Consider the following 17187-nt stretch of genomic DNA (forward strand, 5'->3'; position numbering starts at 1 on the left):
CGCCAGTGGTCCATGCTAATAATATAGAGTTGTGAATGTCATTGAGATCTGGAAGATAAGATCTTTGAAATTTCCTCATCTAGCAGGTAAAGTGTGGTTTGGCCCTCGCCATAGGTCCAAGTCAGCTGGCGCAGCTGGGACGTTAATGAGGTCAACCACTATGGAAAATGGATGGATGGATGTTTTATCTGCTTTTGTGTAACAGACGACAACAGCAAGAACTGAGGAAAGATGTTTTGTTGAAAATATGAGGATCATTTCAGACACAAAAGATTGCACAAAATAGCTCCGTTTTATTTTTGCCTCGGCGTGAGGGGTTGGTGTTGAGGGAAAGGTCAGCCGTGTTGTCTCTCGTAGGTTACTAGACAGATGAAAAGGCCGTGAGCGTTTGGCCTTTTTGAACGAGCGTCTACAGTCTGAAAATTGGGTGGCACCAGAAGTATCATCAACGTCAGTGGAAGGTGATTGCAGGGATGGGAAAGCGTTGACGAGCGAGTGAGCTAGGACTGTACTCTGGGAAAACCTTGCTGCTATCTGCCGCCGATGACTCAACTATACATCGGTGAAATAAAGCCGGGCAAAAATAGCTGCAGATTTTCACCGACAAAAACATCAAACAGATTGGCTCGAGTCGACCAACGCTTTTTCTTTACGGTTGTCAGTGCGACTGTCGAGCCTCATTATGTGAGTCACAGCAGCTCCGAGTGGTCCGCTTATCTGAGAGCGGCAAACCATTGGTTTGATGGTCGACACGGTCCATATTGTAATATCTTGTTTTTCCATACGTGATGGCTTGTTACTGGTGTTGTTGTACTGGTAATATTGTACTGGAAATGTTTTATTCTATATTGTTCAGAAATATAATATTGGTTGTGATGCTTTCATAGATATTGTACAAAACGTGACAACTAATAGGACAGACATCACATATCGTATATTGGATTGTAATCCTCGTCTGATTTGCTCCCATGTCTCCTGAAGCCAGAAAGTAATCCAGTTCCACCGTCCGTGTATGTCATCCATAGGGGAATGTTTGGATGTTTCTTACAAATGATTTGTGCTTTTTTGGCCTTTTTTGATGAATAGGCAGGCTGCCGGGAAGCGGCACGTGAGGAACATAGGAAGACGACCCTTTGTGTGCCTGGCATGTGAAGAAATTGACAATAAAGCGGACTTTGACTTTGCGTGCAAAGTGACGTCTTTGCGTCTGTTTTCAAACGCACGCGGCTTTATGTTCATTTCAAATGCATGGCGTGGGCCACCAGTATACCCACAGCCAATAAGCGACGCCACGGCCAAATCGTGTGCGGGCACTATTCTCTTTGTTCATTGTTTTTTCGGGTTAACAAAAGGTTTTCTGTCATATTGATCCATATGTGATTGCCCCCATTAAAATGGTTGATTATATGAAAAACTAGATGACATTTTAAGCATAACCTCACTGTAGCTATGTTTTTTTTTTTTTGTAATGTTACAAATAAAAATGTGTATTTAGGTTCTATCCTAACAGTTTGATTTTTATTTGGAGAGGATTCATCGATAGATTCATTTATTTGCTAATTATAGCCCTAATATACTCTAAGTGTACTTATTATACCGTCCTATTATTATTATTGCTCCAGGGAGCAAGTGTCATTTTTGACAGGCAATTAGTTGCTCCGGAAGGAGGTCGAACTGTCACGAGCTCGTCTTCTACCAGGGCTAAGCTATGCTAAATGCTAACTTGGGAAGCCAGCTATTTTTGACTGTTGTGACTGCTGATTGGATGTTTCATGTGTGTGACTTGCACTTGAGCCATGGCGCTGATGATGAGGAAGCAGCCAGCTGGGGCCAGCCGGCGGAGGTCGTACCCCGCGGGAGCCAAAATAACAGCTGGGCGACACGGGACATCGAAATAATTTGAGCAAACCTTCACCGACCAAATTGAAAAATCTCAAAGCAAAACAGCAAACGACTTGCTCGGCGCAAATCTCGTTGAGATGAAACCGACGCTAGTTTTTAGATTGGCAACGTGTAGGATTCACGGGTTAATTGGTCTTTCTGTTATCGTGAAGAGCATTTCATTATTTAACAGTTATGTTCTGCTCTATTAAGATGGGTGCCACAGATAATGTAGCCGCTTACATTAAGCCCTTTGAGACTGCTTGTGATTTAGGGCTATACAAATAAACTTGACTTGACTTGACTTGGCTTACGCCATGAACAAAATGCAACGTGCTTGATTCACCCGATAAGATTTCTCAGCCGGATATGAAAATGTCTGTTTCATTTGCTAAAATCCAGCAGATAAACAAACGCTACCGCCGGCCGGCCGGGGTGGGGACAGTGTCTCGCATTGAGGGATCGATCATGTGAGAAAAAAAGAAAGTCATGGACTCGTGACACCCTGCCTGCTGTGATTCAATTATCGGGTTTGCGCAGGACTGACAAGACGAGAGGGACAAAGGGGAAGGAGGTTTGAAAGTTTAATGAAAGGAAAGAAGTCGGACAGTTGGAGGCTAGGAGTGTTTTAGCTCATAATAATGAACACTAAACGTACGCTGCGTGAAGCCGCTAGGAGACCATTAGCTTATTTTAGGGCAAAGAAGAAAAATGACAAAATACACATTTGGCTTTAGGATGGAAGGAAGGAAGGAAGGAAGGAAGGAAGGAAGGAAGGAAGGAAGGAAGGAAGGAAGGAAGGAAGGAAGGAAGGAAGGAAGGAAGGAAGGAAGGAAGGAAGGAAGGAAGGAAGGAAGGAAGGAAGGAAGGAAGGAAGTAAGTTTTGGGCTAGTGTAGATATCATATCAATGGTTGAAAAAGCTCGTGCGTCTTCCAAAGTCTGAATGCAAATAACGCTTCTCCTTTTGTCACTTTTTCTTGTCTCTTGTGTGCTGCCATCACGGACGGGCCAGCTGCCAACGTGGTCTCGCTGTAATTGCCGTGGAGATTGACAGGTCAGCTGGCTGGATGGATGGCTAGGGGTAGAGCGAAGGAGCGCTTTGCATAGGTAGTATGTCGGGCTGAGGAAAAGGGGCCTCTAGTTAAGCCTTATTTGCCACTAAGTGCCATTTCCAATATTGCCTCCGCTCATCTGTTTCATTTCATTGGCATAATTTGCGCCGGCTCTCATGGGGGCTCCAGTGCCGTCATGGTATTCTCAAAAGTACTGTATCCGGTAGATATCAGAAGTCTGCACACCCTTGTGCAAAAATAATGTCCAAACCTTTTCCACTGTTCATGTGAACTATAGCCGGTAAAAATATCGATTTATTTTTTTTTTTTCAGAGGGGTAGAGGAAATAAAGAGCGATGATAATGTGATTGCAAAAGTGTGCACACCCGCTTATATATAACTGAGGATGTGGCTGGGTTAAATACAAGAACGTCTTTTCCATTGAGTTTTAATTATTAGATGACATTTCTAGTGGAAAAAGTTTTCAAATGATTGATCACCAAAAAGCTGACAAATGAACAAGGCTGTGTTGACTTTTATTTTTTAATAAAAAAAAAAAACTATACCGCCAAGATGGAACTCCGATGTCCGGCCTTTGCGTAGCGTTTTTTCATTATCTGGTGACCCCGAAGATAAGAGCCACATTGTAATGCAAATTCTCAGGGCAGCGGGAGCGTTTGCCCTTTAATCTGGCGCGCCAAACAACATCTGAAAGAACACGTCGAGCCGAGCGGGGAGCTCTCCAGAGTACATTCGTTTTTGTGCCCGCGCTTTGCATTCGTTGTGTGCGTCCCCATCTTTCCCTTGGACTAATTTCCCATACGACCCCCTCAGCTCATATACGTATATAAATTAGAGTAACCCCGGAATGTAATTATTCCTGCTAATACACAGCGCATCGGTCCCGAGTAGCCGTTCATGAATGGAAGTCACGAAGCTGCCGGCAGCTCAGAGATATTTGTATCTTCACCGAGGTGGAGCTCCCAAAGTGATGTTGAGGGAAGCAGAAGTGATCAATCAACCCAATATAACTCCGAGACAATTATTTGGCTTTGAAATCCTTCATGGCAATCGAGTTCTTCTTCTCTATTGCATTGATTTGATTACAATTTCGATTTCATCCAGGGAAGATGTTCAAAATGTTGAAACTTTTCTGCGGCCTTATTGGCTTTAGGTAAGACGTCGATGGGCATTCTTGTCATCCGTCTGACTTGCTTATCTCCTATTGAATGCGCCGAAAGCAAATCCGCACAGATTTGGGGAGTGTATCTAATTAGCGGGTTGCGTTGAATGCGCCACGCGAACAAGCAGACGTCCACGTGGCAAGGTTTTGAAGTCGCCCCCGAGGGCAAAGCGCGCGCATTCATTACATTCTAATGCTGTTAGCGTGTCACCGGGGGAAGCGTTGGACACACACCAAATGTTATTGGTTTAGGTCGAATGCCATTTTACATTCCGTCTGCAGAACGTTCAACAATTGTCTTGCCTCCAGCGAGCTATTTTTACTTGCTTTACTAGCAGCAAGGTGTCATCGCTGACATTTAGTCGGAAGTATTTTTTTGTTCAAACTTGATTTTCAGCAGCACTATGCTGTTTCCCAGAAGAAACCAAATTGGCGGAAAAGCCTTCCGAGTGCAGCGTGACAGCCGTCAAATGGGACACGAGGCTGCCTCGCTTGTCGGCTCTTATAAGCACACCTCATTTCACCTGCTCCTTACAATACGCGGCGTACTTTCTATTCCAGCCGCCATGAAGCCTATGGGAGCACCGCCATTTATGAAGAATCTTCATGCAAACATTGAACAAGCGTTCATGATTATTTATTCTGAGCATTTGCGGATTGAATGTTTGCAAGCCTGTGACAGAAAAAAAAAGATGTTTTCTTTCTTCTCAGGGCAATCTATCCATTTATATTCATGAATTCTGTTAGAAGTTACATTTGCCAAAACATTGGCTTGATTGTGCCTGACCAGAATGTTTTGAAAATTCATCCTCCAGAGCTTGCAGTGTAATGTAGAAACATGACATTTGGTGGGCGTGTCAATTGTGACTAAATCAACAACTCATAATGCCTCCTGAAATATTTTGTAAGTTAAGCTCCAAAGACTTGGCAAGATGAAATTTGGTGGGCGTGTCAGTTTTGAGTCAAAGAAAAAAAAAAAAAAGTCCAAGTTTTGATTGGTTGTCTAAATTTGATGACTCGCCATGAGCGCACAATCATTTGAGTCCACAAGGTCTTGTGAATGAACAAAGTGGCCGTTGAGGTGCATGAACACAGCTTGCTTTTCATCCATATTCAAATTCAATTAAAGGAGGGAGGCGTGGGGTCATGATCATCACCATGGCGCTCACTTCATACTGTACACTCTATGAAATATGCACTTTTCTTATCAAATATTGATTCCACTCACTTGGCAAGCGGAGAGTAGCGATCCCATTTTTTTTCTTTTTCGATTCTATTTCCCACCCGTTGCTTCTTCTCCCGTCAATATTAGCGTGTGAGTAACTTCACAGCATGCGTGTGCAATGATGTCTTTATTTACAACACTTAAATGGAACCTGATGTTGATTTTTTTTTTTTTTTTTAAGATGGTGGCAAAAGTCAAAAGAACATCCTCCACATTTGATATTCCAGTGTTTCTTTGCTGGTTTGCATGCACTGTAGTGTGTGTGCGTGACACGAGTCAGTCCACACACTGCTGGCGTCCACAAAAACTCATCCCGCTCCATGCCGCAGCCCTTTTTCCAGAAAGGAAATGCAAAAACAATCCGAGAAAAAGTGACTTTTTCAGTCTTTTTTGTCTTTTTCTCCCTCTTCTCAGCAACTGAGGATCTTGATGAAGGCCCTGCGGAACTCCACGTTAAAGGTGGTGTATATGATGGGATTGAGAGCGCTGTTGACGTAGCCCAGCCAAGTGAAGGCGCTGTACAGGCCTGGCGGGACCCAGCACGTTCTGCAGTGCGTGTTCAGGATGTGCGTGACAAAGAAGGGCAGCCAGCAAATGAGGAACACCCCTGACAAGGTAAAATGATATTCTTAGCGCAGGGAGTTGACAAATGAAGAGAACACATAACAAATGACATCTCTCCTCACCGAGCACAATGGCCAACATCTGAGTGGCCTTCTTCTCACGGGCGTGCATGCTCCTGAATCGGGGGTTGTAGTTGTTGAGCGGCCGCAGCGTGTTGTGCTTGCGTCCGTTGGAAACGTCCTTCGCTTTGTAGCCGGCGCCCACCGCCAGCGACGCCCGCCGGCTGTTCTCCGCCCTGGCCAAACTGCTCCCGGACGCCGGCACCGCCTCATCGCGCTCCACGTCCAACTCGGTGCGGCCGCAGGAGGCGTGGCTTATGCTGCAGTAATTCTGCAAATCTACCGGGGGCAGCGCCGAGTTCTCCACGGGTCCCGTTTTAGGGCGCTTTCGCCACAGACATCCCGACAGCAGGTCGGACTTGGATGGGCCCGGGGGCTCCACGCACTGCTGGTGGGTGGGCGGGATTAAAACAACAATGGCCGATTTGAAGGCAGAATATGACAAGATAAATTCCTCATTCTAAGCAAATCAAGTCATAAGTCAATTCTTTTCTGTTAAAAATTTTGCAATATTACAATCAAAAGAAAAATCATTTTAAGAAAATAGGAAGGATTTTGCTAAGAAAAAAAGTCCAAATATAAGACAAATATGTATTTTTCATGTTTTTGTCCACATAAAGTGGAGTTTTTTTATGAGTATAAAGAGACTCATTTATTGTAATATTATGGGCTAAAGAAGACAGAGAATATAGTGTGAATATTAGCAGAAGAAAACTCATAAGGAAAATAAAGTAGAAGAATAGAATCCTCTCTTTAAAAGAATGCACTCATAAATCTAAAAATGGCATGATGAAGAAAATGGCAGTGTTGAATGACACTCACCACTTTGATCCTTATAGGTGAAAGGTCATGGTTGGTCTTGGGCGCGTCGTCCTGCAGACAAGTCTCCTGGTGGATGAGAGAGGCAAGTCAATGATTCAATCATCCCCTTTTCGTACACTATTGCAGTACTCAGGTCGCAGCTAGCAAATGTATTTTTGCCATATTTTGCCATTCCCATCAATTAATTGACCAATATTTATTACAACCTTCACTGAAATGATAAATGTAACTGGGACACATTTGAATATTAATTAACTGGACCATTCATCATCATCATCATAATAACAATGTTTTTATATAAGCTGTGTTAAACATTGTGCAGTGAGGTTGTTTTTTTTTTGTTTTGTTTTTTTTTTAACTTGAAGTCATGCAATTTCCTTCAAATTACTTGTCCCCCTACTGAGGCCAAATAACAGTTTTCCCATTATAATGGTATCAAATTGCAGGACTGCTTGTTCATCAGCGTGATGACACATTTAGTTTTGTGTCGCTGAAGGTCACAGTGGGCGTGTGTGTGAGTCTATTGGATGTGAAAGGAAGGTTCCAATATGAAGGTGAATTTGATGCATAATGCAATTGTTATTCATGCGGCACGATGCTCAGTACAACAAATTACATCGCCGTGTCAAGCTTAATACAAATTCTTTCTCATGATTTAGTTCATTTCAAGTCTTTAGTTGAAATTGAGCAGATTTGTTGCAGGCTGCTAAAATATGCTGATGTCAATTAGTGTGCCTGCCTCACAATCAAGTCCAGGCAGGGTGTGCACAAAATCAGATGGGATAGGCGTCACCTCACCCGAGACTTTAATATGGACAATAATGACTTGATGCGCCAAGCCGCGGGAAGGGGAAAAAAAAAAAAAAAAGAAGAAGCTCTGACCACAGACGGTGGCGTTGAGCCGGGCTGCACTTTCCCGCTGGCCTGGCTGAAAGTGATCCTCTTCCTCCTCATGCGAAGGAAGACGTAGATGCGGATGTAGACCAGCAGCGTGACCACGAAGGGCAGGTAGAAGGACACCACCGACGAGTACACCACAAAGTCGGGGTTGGAGATGGAGCACACCATGGGGTCGTCTGGAAAAACAAAAGGCACGCTTCAGCTCCGACCGTGGCCGTTTTTCTGTTTAAAGTGGTTGGTTGAGTTGTAGGTCGGCCTGGCTCCCACCGTCTTCCCTGCTTGATATTCTCGCCGCATACTCAACTGTACCCTTCCTCTCGCTTGCAGCTCATTAGCGTGGGCGTGATTGCCTTTGACACGGCTAGAGCGGCACGGCTCGCACGTTTACATCCGCCAGCTCTCGCTCCCGTTAAATATGTGCCCAAATCATGTGAAATGATTGCCTCCCCCCGTGGATCAATAATGGCAGGCGGCCACGATAAAAGGATAATTACGAGAGCTGTCTTGCTAAAAGTCACGCCGTGCCGTTGGCGCCTGTGTACGTGAGTGAATACATTTGGAAAACGGCTGAATGTTGTTGGAAATTTTCACAGCCACGAGTTGAAATCGTTGGTTCAATTGGAACAGTTTGTTTTGGACGATGATGATGCACCCGGCGTGTAACCCCCGCGCGACCCTAACCCTGCCGTGAACTCCCATCATAGTCCCGCCCATTGTTTGCCACCGATTGAGCAAAACACGTGACCCTTCGACTTTTTCCGAGTCCAATCTTAATCTCCTACTGTTGAAAATAATCCTAACTATTGCACTAGGTTTCTTGCCCGACAACAAAGGGGACAAAGTTTGATTCCCAACTCAAAATAGCTTGAAGACATTACAAGCGACACAATAAAAGTGCCAGAGTGTGCTCATTATGTCAGAGGGAGAAACCCCATGGGCACAGGCTCGAGCTTTAACCCACCGGTGGTGTTGAAGCCAAACAGCAAGGGGCAGGACACGGCGAAGGCCAGCACCCACACCGTGGCGATCATGGCAAAGACTCTCTTGCGAGAGCGGTGCGTCGTGTTGTACAACACGGGCATCACCACCGCCGTGTACCTGCGCACACCAAAAACAAAAGTAGGCATTTTACTGAAGAAAAAAGTCTGCTGTTTCAATCTTTTCATCAAAAGAAAAAAGTGATCGTTTGAAAGAATTCCCTCTTCATTTATTTTCTAAATGATGCTACTGCGCGCTCTGGAGGGGGCCAGAATAAATCTCCCCGCATGCAAACGTTCCCCAAAATAATTCACTCACAAGAAAAACACCGCTGTGAGAAATCTAAAGAGCCACCGGGGCGAGCTTTGATCCATCAACTTTTGGATTTGGTTTCTAAAAGGGGCGTAGTGGACAGGAAGTGTGCGTAATGAGCTTGTGCAACGTCGCCGCGGAAGGGGCGACAATTAAGCACCGACCCGGAGCCAACGCGGATGGCGCGTTGCGTCGTTTGGGGCCAGTTTGCTGCCATGATTGTTTATGCTCATTGGACTAATTACACCAGCTCCTCTTTGAGGCCAAATGCCGGGCAAGCACACACACAATACACCCCCAGCTGTACTTTTTTAGCCGTGTGCTAGAATAAAAAGTGCAGGTCCACTCGTGGTGAGCCAACAGAGATTTGATCAAAAGCCTCTTCCAGGTCGTCATGAGGTAACGACGCCTGACAGAATATAAATTTGATTTGTACAAAACTTCACACTGCGCACCTGCGAGACGTCAAGTTGACTTACGCAAGAATTGCACGGATCCAAGTCAGCGGTGGGGATACGTTTGTCGTGATATTACAAATTGATCTGTTATGCTTTTAAGTGAGTTAGCAAGCTATGGAGAGAAAAAAAAGGAAAATTAACTGCAAGTCGGTAATGCTGTTGTCCAAAGAAAGAGTATTTTATTCTCCTAACTTTATTCTTTGAATCATGCCTTGAAGGAAGCTCAAAGCAACAACAAAGGCACTAGGTCTTCCCCATGTCCACTTGGCGCCATGACAAACATACAGACATCTGAGCACACCTGGAAATGCAAAATTAAGTTTGACATTTCCACAAGTGCCACCATGGCAACTGTGCACGAGTACTCACCTGTCGATGCTGATGGCGCACAGATTGAGGATGCTGGCGGTGCACATCATCACATCCAGCGTGACAAAGACGTTACAGTAAAGACGGCTGAAAAGCCAGGCGCCGCCGACCACCTGCGCCGAACAAACAGCCAAAATTAGACCGCGCATTTGTCACCGTCATGTGTCGCGCTAATATTCATTTCCGTGGCAAAATGTTGGGGAAAGGAACAAAATTAGAAATGCCGTGGAGTGTCGCAAGGGTCAATGCTTAGCCCTCGGCTTCTTCTGTACCCTTCACGTGAAAATTCAGGATCTTATACATTTGAAAAAAGGTTTTTAAAATAAGGTCTGATGTTGTCATTAAGTCTTTACAGACCACGGCGCAATTGTCGTCCACTGATGCGGCCGGCCGGCCGTCACTGACGGATTTTGTGAATTAGCATTTACAGCCACGCAACAAAGAAACTCGGAAAATAAAAGCTGATGTTCTTGGCGACCGAAAGCTTGGTGAATAAATGTCACCACTGTGATTAATGGCTTCCAGTGGGACTATATAGAGTACAGTATATATGGCTCCCGAATACAACTCCCCCAAAGCATAATTCCCACTTGTTTGCCTCTTGATGTTATCTCCGCGATGACCGCCCGTCACCTATTATTTTATTTTTTTTGTGCCTTAAAGGGCCAGTCCAACCAAGTAACAAACTTCACCAATACTCACAAACATATACTTTTTATCCTCTGCGAAAACATGTTACTCTGATTAATGAAGAATTCAATGGACTGAATTTACGAAATTTACTGCCCCCTGGTGTCCAAGATGGGCACACCAGAAGGACTAAAGACTTGAAAAAAATGAAAGACAAAAAGTGGCAAAACTCTGCAGCCTCGTCAATTGCGTAAGCTGAGCACATCAGTGAGGACGTGACTTCTACGTTTTTTTTTTATTTTAATTTTTGCTGCAATCTATATTCCGCATTGTGCGACTAGTGTGGGAAAACCATGCCCCCCCCCCCCAACACAACACACGCACTGCGTTCCTCATGCTGAGCTTTCGCTGTGCAAACCGACTCAGCGGGAGCGCCGATTGTTGCGATGCAAGCGGGAGGGAGGGAGGGGAGGGGACGGGGGTCGGCCACCATCAATTAGGGAGCGGAAGCCGGCGGGAAGCACCATCGCCTGCGCTCGGACGCTTCGCGGCTTACGTGTTGTGGATGGAGGTGGCCATTATGGATGAAAAAAATGACCAAATGAGCTGCCATTGGAACTTCAATTTCCAATTTCTTCGCCCTAGGTGGGCTATAGCAGTGAAATAGCGCTTAGCACGTCTGCCTCACAATTTGGAGGTTTTGTGGAATCTTCTCCCACGTTCCAAAAATTTGCTAGGTTCAATAGGTGTGACTAGTGAATGAATTGTGTGAATTGAAATTTCGTTTCTAAATGGCATTCTACCCAATCTGACTTAGGGGAACCATTGGCCATGGCCTTTCAATTGATTTTGAGTGGAAACTTGACGTCTTAATGATTCATTACTCCCTTTTGAATTTGAAATGAGGAAGCTATCTTTCAGCTTGGCCTGTTAACTGGCTCTCTCCTGCATCTGCCCAGTCGTCTGAACTCTGGGCGAAGACCAAGTATTCTGCTGACAAAGCGCAAACTTCCAAGGTAGCCAGGCGGCTGCTTATTCGACATTTTGGGACCGTCTGACGAGGGGGATGATATCGATTTGCGACTGTAGCCTTAAATAAACCCGGACTTTCTTGATGTATTACAATGAATTAGGTCCAGATATACAAGTCTAACCTATTTTTTTTTCTCCTCTACTATGGCTCCGATGGGCCAATTTTTCAGAAACTGTGCAAAATGGCTTTTCATTTGTTTGTGTTGAACCTTCCTGTCCTTTTTGTGAAAAATACACTCTTTTTGACACTCGATTCCCCACACAAATGAAAAGCTTGCACTTTGTGCACATGCGACAATTTGATGCATGTGTTTCATCAGCCGTCTCCGGAAGATGGATGGCGGCAAAGTATCTGCTTTGGTTTCCGCTTTAGACAGCGTAGCCCTCTTCGCTGTCGCTCGCAAATTCTGCTTGACTAATTAACTCCTCACCGAGGAGCAGTCCTTTCCTTGTGTAACTCTGAAAGTAGTCTCTCCTAAGCAAGTCATTCGAAGTAGTGGGTACTCAAATGAAATCCAAAAAGCACAACAGTGTCTCACCTCCAGGTAGACGGCCCAGGGCATGACCAGCGAGGCCACCAGCAGGTCGGCCACGGCCAGACTGACCACCAGGTAGTTGGTGGTGGTCTGCAGCGAACGCTCCCTCAGCACGGCCAGGCACACCAGCACGTTGCCGAACACGATGGCCAGGATGAGGAGGGAGTAGAGCATGGCGTAGTAGTTGCGCTCGCCGTTGCGGCCGTCCGACGCGCTGCCGTTGCGTTCGTCCGATACGTTCCACCATGGCTGCTCTGCTTGGCTAAGCATCGCCATGTCCCGCCCGCACGTTTGGCAGACCTGTATGGGCGACTGGCTTTGTTGCTGTCGTACCGTACATGCTTAGAACGTATGCGCGTTCCAAAAGTTGACAAAATGCCACCAGATGGCGCCAAAGAAATAGGAGGAAAGCACGGGGCGGGGGTGCTTTGCGATGATGTGTGTCTGGCTGCTGGCTCCGCTGCTGTTTGCACTCCATCCATCCATCTATCTATCCATCCTCACCTTTATTACCAAAGAGAGCGTCTGGCTGCAGTGCCGCGACGCTCACATTCTCAACACAAATCTTTTCCCTCTTGGACTGAGCCGAGAAGCTCGTTGCTGAGCTGTCGGTAAATACGCCTCGGATCTTGTGTCTTCAAAGAATGGGATGGGTGGGTGTCAGATATTTAAAACAAGCCTTCTTATCTTAGTGCTAATAAACAATACAAACGCCACAGATGGTCTAACAAATTGCATCCATAACGCTCGAAACAATAGCTATCATAACATAAATGGTGCAGCAACACACGTAAGCAGACAATAAAACCATCATCACGGCCGGGCATATATTCTTTCTCCTCCACGGAAAACCGCTGATACTACTGCAGCTTAGCAACTCACGCAATTATTGTTAAGCGAGACTTATACTGCCTACTAGTGGCCAAGCCGTGTACAGCAGAAGGAGCCACAAATAATCAGTCACAATGCAAAAGCTGTTCAATTCCTCATTTCATGATGAATTGCTTCATTTCATGGTGTTGTTACTGTTTTTAAGTAAAAGATGCTAGATTGCAGCAGACAAACCCACATTTCTGCCATATCCACACACACAATGCAGACATGTCCAACAGTTTGCCTACTTGTCTGCCTCTCACTTCATCTTAACACAATGGCAGGGATCTGAAGTCTAATCATTTGGCCATTCACATAGTACAGGTCACATCAAATGTAAACATCGGTCTCACACCTAACTGAAATTTCAATCTTACACACACACACACACACACACACACACACACACACACACACACACACACACACACACACACACACACACACACACACACATTCCAATTAACACAAGGGAGTTTGCCATGTTGGCTCAATGAAGGCAATGGTGAAATCCAATGAAAGCCTGAAAGGGCAGCGCCATATCTAGTTTAACCTTAATCTCCCTTCCTGAAAAGAATTCATTCCAAGTCGGAATAATTAGCCCTTCCAAATAAAGCCATTCAAGCCCCATATAGAATTGTAATGTCCACCCAAAGACTTGAACCTACCTCTTAGTGTTTCCTGTCGGAGAAATCATGAGATCCAAGAAAGCAGCATCCGTGCGGAGTTTAAACTTGTCAGCTCCACGCGCATGGCCATGTGTGCGCGGGCGGCGCTAGCGCGGCCACTGCTGCGGTGCGCTCGCTGCCATTGCGCACAGACCAATGAGCGGATGGAGGAGGCTCTCGCAGACAATGTGGCAGACTCACGCAGGCACGCACGCAGGCACACACCCCTCCCTCCCTTAAGATGACGGCTGCTCATATTGATCATATTGATTTGAAATTAATGACACCCACTTTGTCACGTCAAGTAGCGGTGTCAAAATGAATCCACAACTAATCTGTTTTGAAATTCATCAACAACTATCTTGATCAAGTAATCAAGACTTATTCTGCTTTTACTTTAGAAATCAGTTAAGGAATCTCGAACTTTCAGAAAGGTCAATCCCTCAAGTGTGATATTTAGTTCACAAAAAAAAAAAATCTCAAACAACAAATTGTTCATAAATCGGGGGGGGGGGGGGGGGGGGGGGGGGGGGGGGGTGCCTCGTCGTGGCGCCTCAGCAATTCCCAAAAGTAATTTGAAATTCGTCTTTTCCAAAACCCTTAAGCCACTCGTGCCCATTGAGCATGACAACAAAATTGGCGCATCTCCGTGGCCCGCACCCTAACAAAAAGACTTATTGATACTTTTGAGGCATTTTTAGGAAAAGACTGCCCCGGTTTGTCTGAAGCCACAAGCGTGACAGTGACCACAATTGGTCATTTTTCACCAGCAGTCCACCACGCATTTGAAGTCGCCCGCCCAAATGACCTTGGCGCATTGGGGAACTCTTGCAGCCAAAAGACAAGCAAAGAGAATCCGCCACAGCAATAATAACAAACACTCGTTTGGAAAATGGGATATGGAATTTGTTTTCGACCGCTCTTTGTATGTCTGGCAGTCTTGGAGTCAGCCAATCAATCTCACCCGCGCGTGAAAGAGGACATAAACCGCAATTGTGCTCCAAAAATCGACTCGGTGATAAATGAGGTGGAGTTTGCTTTTAAAATGTAAAAACAGCTTTTGCAATGGCGAACCGCTCCATTAAATGTACAGAGGCAGACGACCCACTTGCGCACATTTCCAGTCACATTGTCAGCCTAGTTTGTCATTGTGCTGTCATCTACTGGCCAAATGCTGGAACTGCGTTTCATATCAATGAATTGCAGAAAGTCTTCCTTGAAAATAAAATAACCTGTGGGCAGAAAGTAGGTATAATACATACATCACAAATAAATACTCCTGTCATGTAAACAAAAGTCCTCTGATGACAAACAAATTGTCCATATCAAATACATTGCTGTGCTTTTTGCCTCATTTTGCTTCTTCCTCTACGCAGGTTGTGTCAATCCTCCTAAATGAAAAGAAAAAAAAAACATCAGAAAATCTGGGGTTCTTTTTCCGTAGGGTTCATCTCCTCACTTTAGCACCACGTGTTCCTGAAGTTCAGCGTTGAGGGTCTCCGGCAAGAGCAGGCAGAGGACCACCGCGCTAATAGGTACCACGCCGTACACCAACATGGGGACGGCGTCGTGGTAGACGCCCAGCAGCCTTATCAGGGGGGCCAGGATGCCTCCCACGCGAGCGCACATGGAGTTCAGACCCACGCCGCTCTGCCTAGCAACACACACAATATTCAGCGTTATCATTTGGATTCATATCTAGTCCAGTCTCAGAAACAACATCTTGCCTACCTTAGTGCGGTGGGGTACAGCTCTGCTGTGTAAACATACACGATGCAGTAGCAGCCAGTCGATGCAAATTTCCCAAGTATGGCTATGACCGTCGCAACCACAGGAAGGTCTGGAATGACAAAATGCATCAAAAATGTCCATTCTCAGTGCTCGTGCACGTGTTCTTGTTTTTAGTTACCCTTGGGCACGGCCATAGTAGAGAGGCAAGCGGCCCCCGCCCCACACAACAAGACGGCCTCACAGCGTCGCCTCCCAAAGCGCTGGATGAGCGGCAGAGAGCCCAGACGGGCGGGAATCTCCACCAGGCCAAAGACCAGCTGCGTCAAGTAGATGTCCAATCCGAAGTTGCCCACGTTCAGGCTCAGGCCGTAGTACACCACGCTGATCCCAAACCTGGTGAGGGAGCAATACTGACTATTTCTTTCTCTCCCGTCCATTTTGAGCGCTGTTAAATCCTCTCCTCACCACACGTAGCCCATGAAGAGCGCTCGCTTTCTCAAATATGACACCCTGAAGATGTCCAACATACTGCCTTTACTGGGCGTCTCATCCACATCCATCTAGAAATTCCAACAATATCCTCACTTTTCCGGCCTTTAGGTTACGCTCGAGCTTTATGTCGGGCTTTACTTTGTCCAGCAGATTTTGCGACACTTTCCTCCCGTTGACCTTTGCTGCTCTGCGCACCTCCTTCATAGCGTCCTCCCGCCTGCCCTGAGTCATGAGCCAGCGGGCCGATTCTGGCAGAATCCTGCCGGGTTCAAAGGTAGCTTTACTATTTTCTCGCTCCGATGTAAGTGTCCGCGTGTAACGGTACCAACCAGTAAAACACGACCAGGAGTCCAAGAATTGGGCTGTAGAGAGCCAGCTGGAGGCTCCTCCAGTCGCGGATGAAATAGGCGATAGCGGACAACAACATCAGACCCACGGGGTAAAAACTCTGACTGACGATGGTGCAGAAGGCAAACTTGGACGACTCGCACCACTCGCCACCTTCGCTCAAACACAAGAGTGCCGTTGAGGTTTGGCAACAACGACAAAAATGTTTGGATGGATCGCTAATGGCCGCACGTCACTCACTTATCACGAATGAGTTGGTCAGGATTCCCGCCATGGACGCGCCACACAGGAACTTGAGAACAATATAAACGTGGATAGTGGGAGAGAACGCAGCACTGACGCCAAAAAGGCAAAGAAGAAGAATGCTGAGCAAGACCACAAAGCGCCGACCAAACCTAAAAAAAAAGTATACCACCATCACATTGAATCGAGCTGACTATCGCCAAAGGGCGGAAGATTGTAAAGCACCTGTCAGCCACGGTCCCCGACACAAAGGCTCCGATAAGAAGTCCGGCCATGTAAATAGACTGAGACACCTCGATCAGCGTTCTTCTGTCACACACCAGATTAAACTGAACCAAAAAAAAAGAGCGTGAGAAAGAAAAATGTTGCCATCACGACCAAGCGCCTCTCACCTCTGTCACAATGCTGGACGCTCCAGTCGGCACGTCAAATTCGGACCCGTTGAGGCAGGCCGAGGTCGCGTTGAGGCCGTACAGCTCGATGCTTTCCAAATCGGCCTGGACCGGCGTGAACATGAGGCAGGTCTGGAAGCTTCCGTCCGGATTCACGGGGATGGTGAGCTCCTTCTGCCTCTCCAGGCTCAGGTTGGCGTCCACCCGCTGCAGGATCCAATCGCCGTTGCAGTAGTTGGGGAAGTCGAGGCCCGTGAAAACCTGACCGATGACATCGAAGGCAACGAAGATGTTGGGCACGCACAAGGCGGCCACCAAGCGCTTCTGGAATGAGCCGAACGCTCCGATCTCCTTGAGGATGGACGCGAAGGTGCTCAT

The 17187-nt window shown here is 46.3% G+C and overlaps 2 protein-coding genes across 2 annotated transcripts; both read right to left on the reverse strand.

The window, feature by feature from the left end:
* Window positions 1–5349: 5349 nt before the first annotated feature.
* drd3 (dopamine receptor D3) lies at window positions 5350–12338 on the reverse strand. The gene is made up of 7 exons (XM_085939788.1): window positions 12066–12338; window positions 9865–9977; window positions 8709–8845; window positions 7730–7923; window positions 6848–6913; window positions 6029–6413; window positions 5350–5949 (listed from the first exon to the last, which is right to left on the reverse strand). The coding sequence occupies exons 1-7, from the start codon at window positions 12336–12338 to the stop codon at window positions 5753–5755; spliced, it is 1365 nt and encodes a 454-aa protein (XP_085795914.1). The 3' UTR covers window positions 5350–5752.
* Window positions 12339–15058: 2720 nt separating this feature from the next.
* Window positions 15059–17187, reverse strand: slc22a13b (solute carrier family 22 member 13b). The gene is made up of 9 exons (XM_085939789.1): window positions 16810–17187; window positions 16643–16746; window positions 16415–16569; window positions 16156–16327; window positions 15965–16085; window positions 15800–15894; window positions 15513–15727; window positions 15335–15443; window positions 15059–15257 (listed from the first exon to the last, which is right to left on the reverse strand). The coding sequence occupies exons 1-9, from the start codon at window positions 17185–17187 to the stop codon at window positions 15059–15061; spliced, it is 1548 nt and encodes a 515-aa protein (XP_085795915.1).

This window comes from Syngnathus leptorhynchus, chromosome 19, assembly GCF_054491065.1.
Source record: "Syngnathus leptorhynchus isolate UIUO chromosome 19, UIUO_Slep, whole genome shotgun sequence".
Taxonomy (NCBI): domain Eukaryota; kingdom Metazoa; phylum Chordata; class Actinopteri; order Syngnathiformes; family Syngnathidae; genus Syngnathus; species Syngnathus leptorhynchus.

Coding starts and splice junctions, on each gene's coding strand:
- drd3 (XM_085939788.1), bottom strand. CDS start 12,338: ATGGCGATGCTTAGCCAAGCAGAGCAGCCATGGTGGAACGTATCGGAC. Junction 8,846..9,864: donor TGCGCCATCAGCATCGACAG/GTGAGTACTCGT, acceptor TGGTGTGCGCAG/GTACACGGCGGTGGTGATGC. Junction 6,914..7,729: donor GCTCAACGCCACCGTCTGTG/GTCAGAGCTTCT, acceptor CTCATCCACCAG/GAGACTTGTCTGCAGGACGA.
- slc22a13b (XM_085939789.1), bottom strand. CDS start 17,187: ATGAGCACCTTCGCGTCCATCCTCAAGGAGATCGGAGCGTTCGGCTCA. Junction 15,728..15,799: donor CTCTTCATGGGCTACGTGTG/GTGAGGAGAGGA, acceptor CTCCCTCACCAG/GTTTGGGATCAGCGTGGTGT. Junction 15,258..15,334: donor CTGTACCCCACCGCACTAAG/GTAGGCAAGATG, acceptor GTGTGTTGCTAG/GCAGAGCGGCGTGGGTCTGA.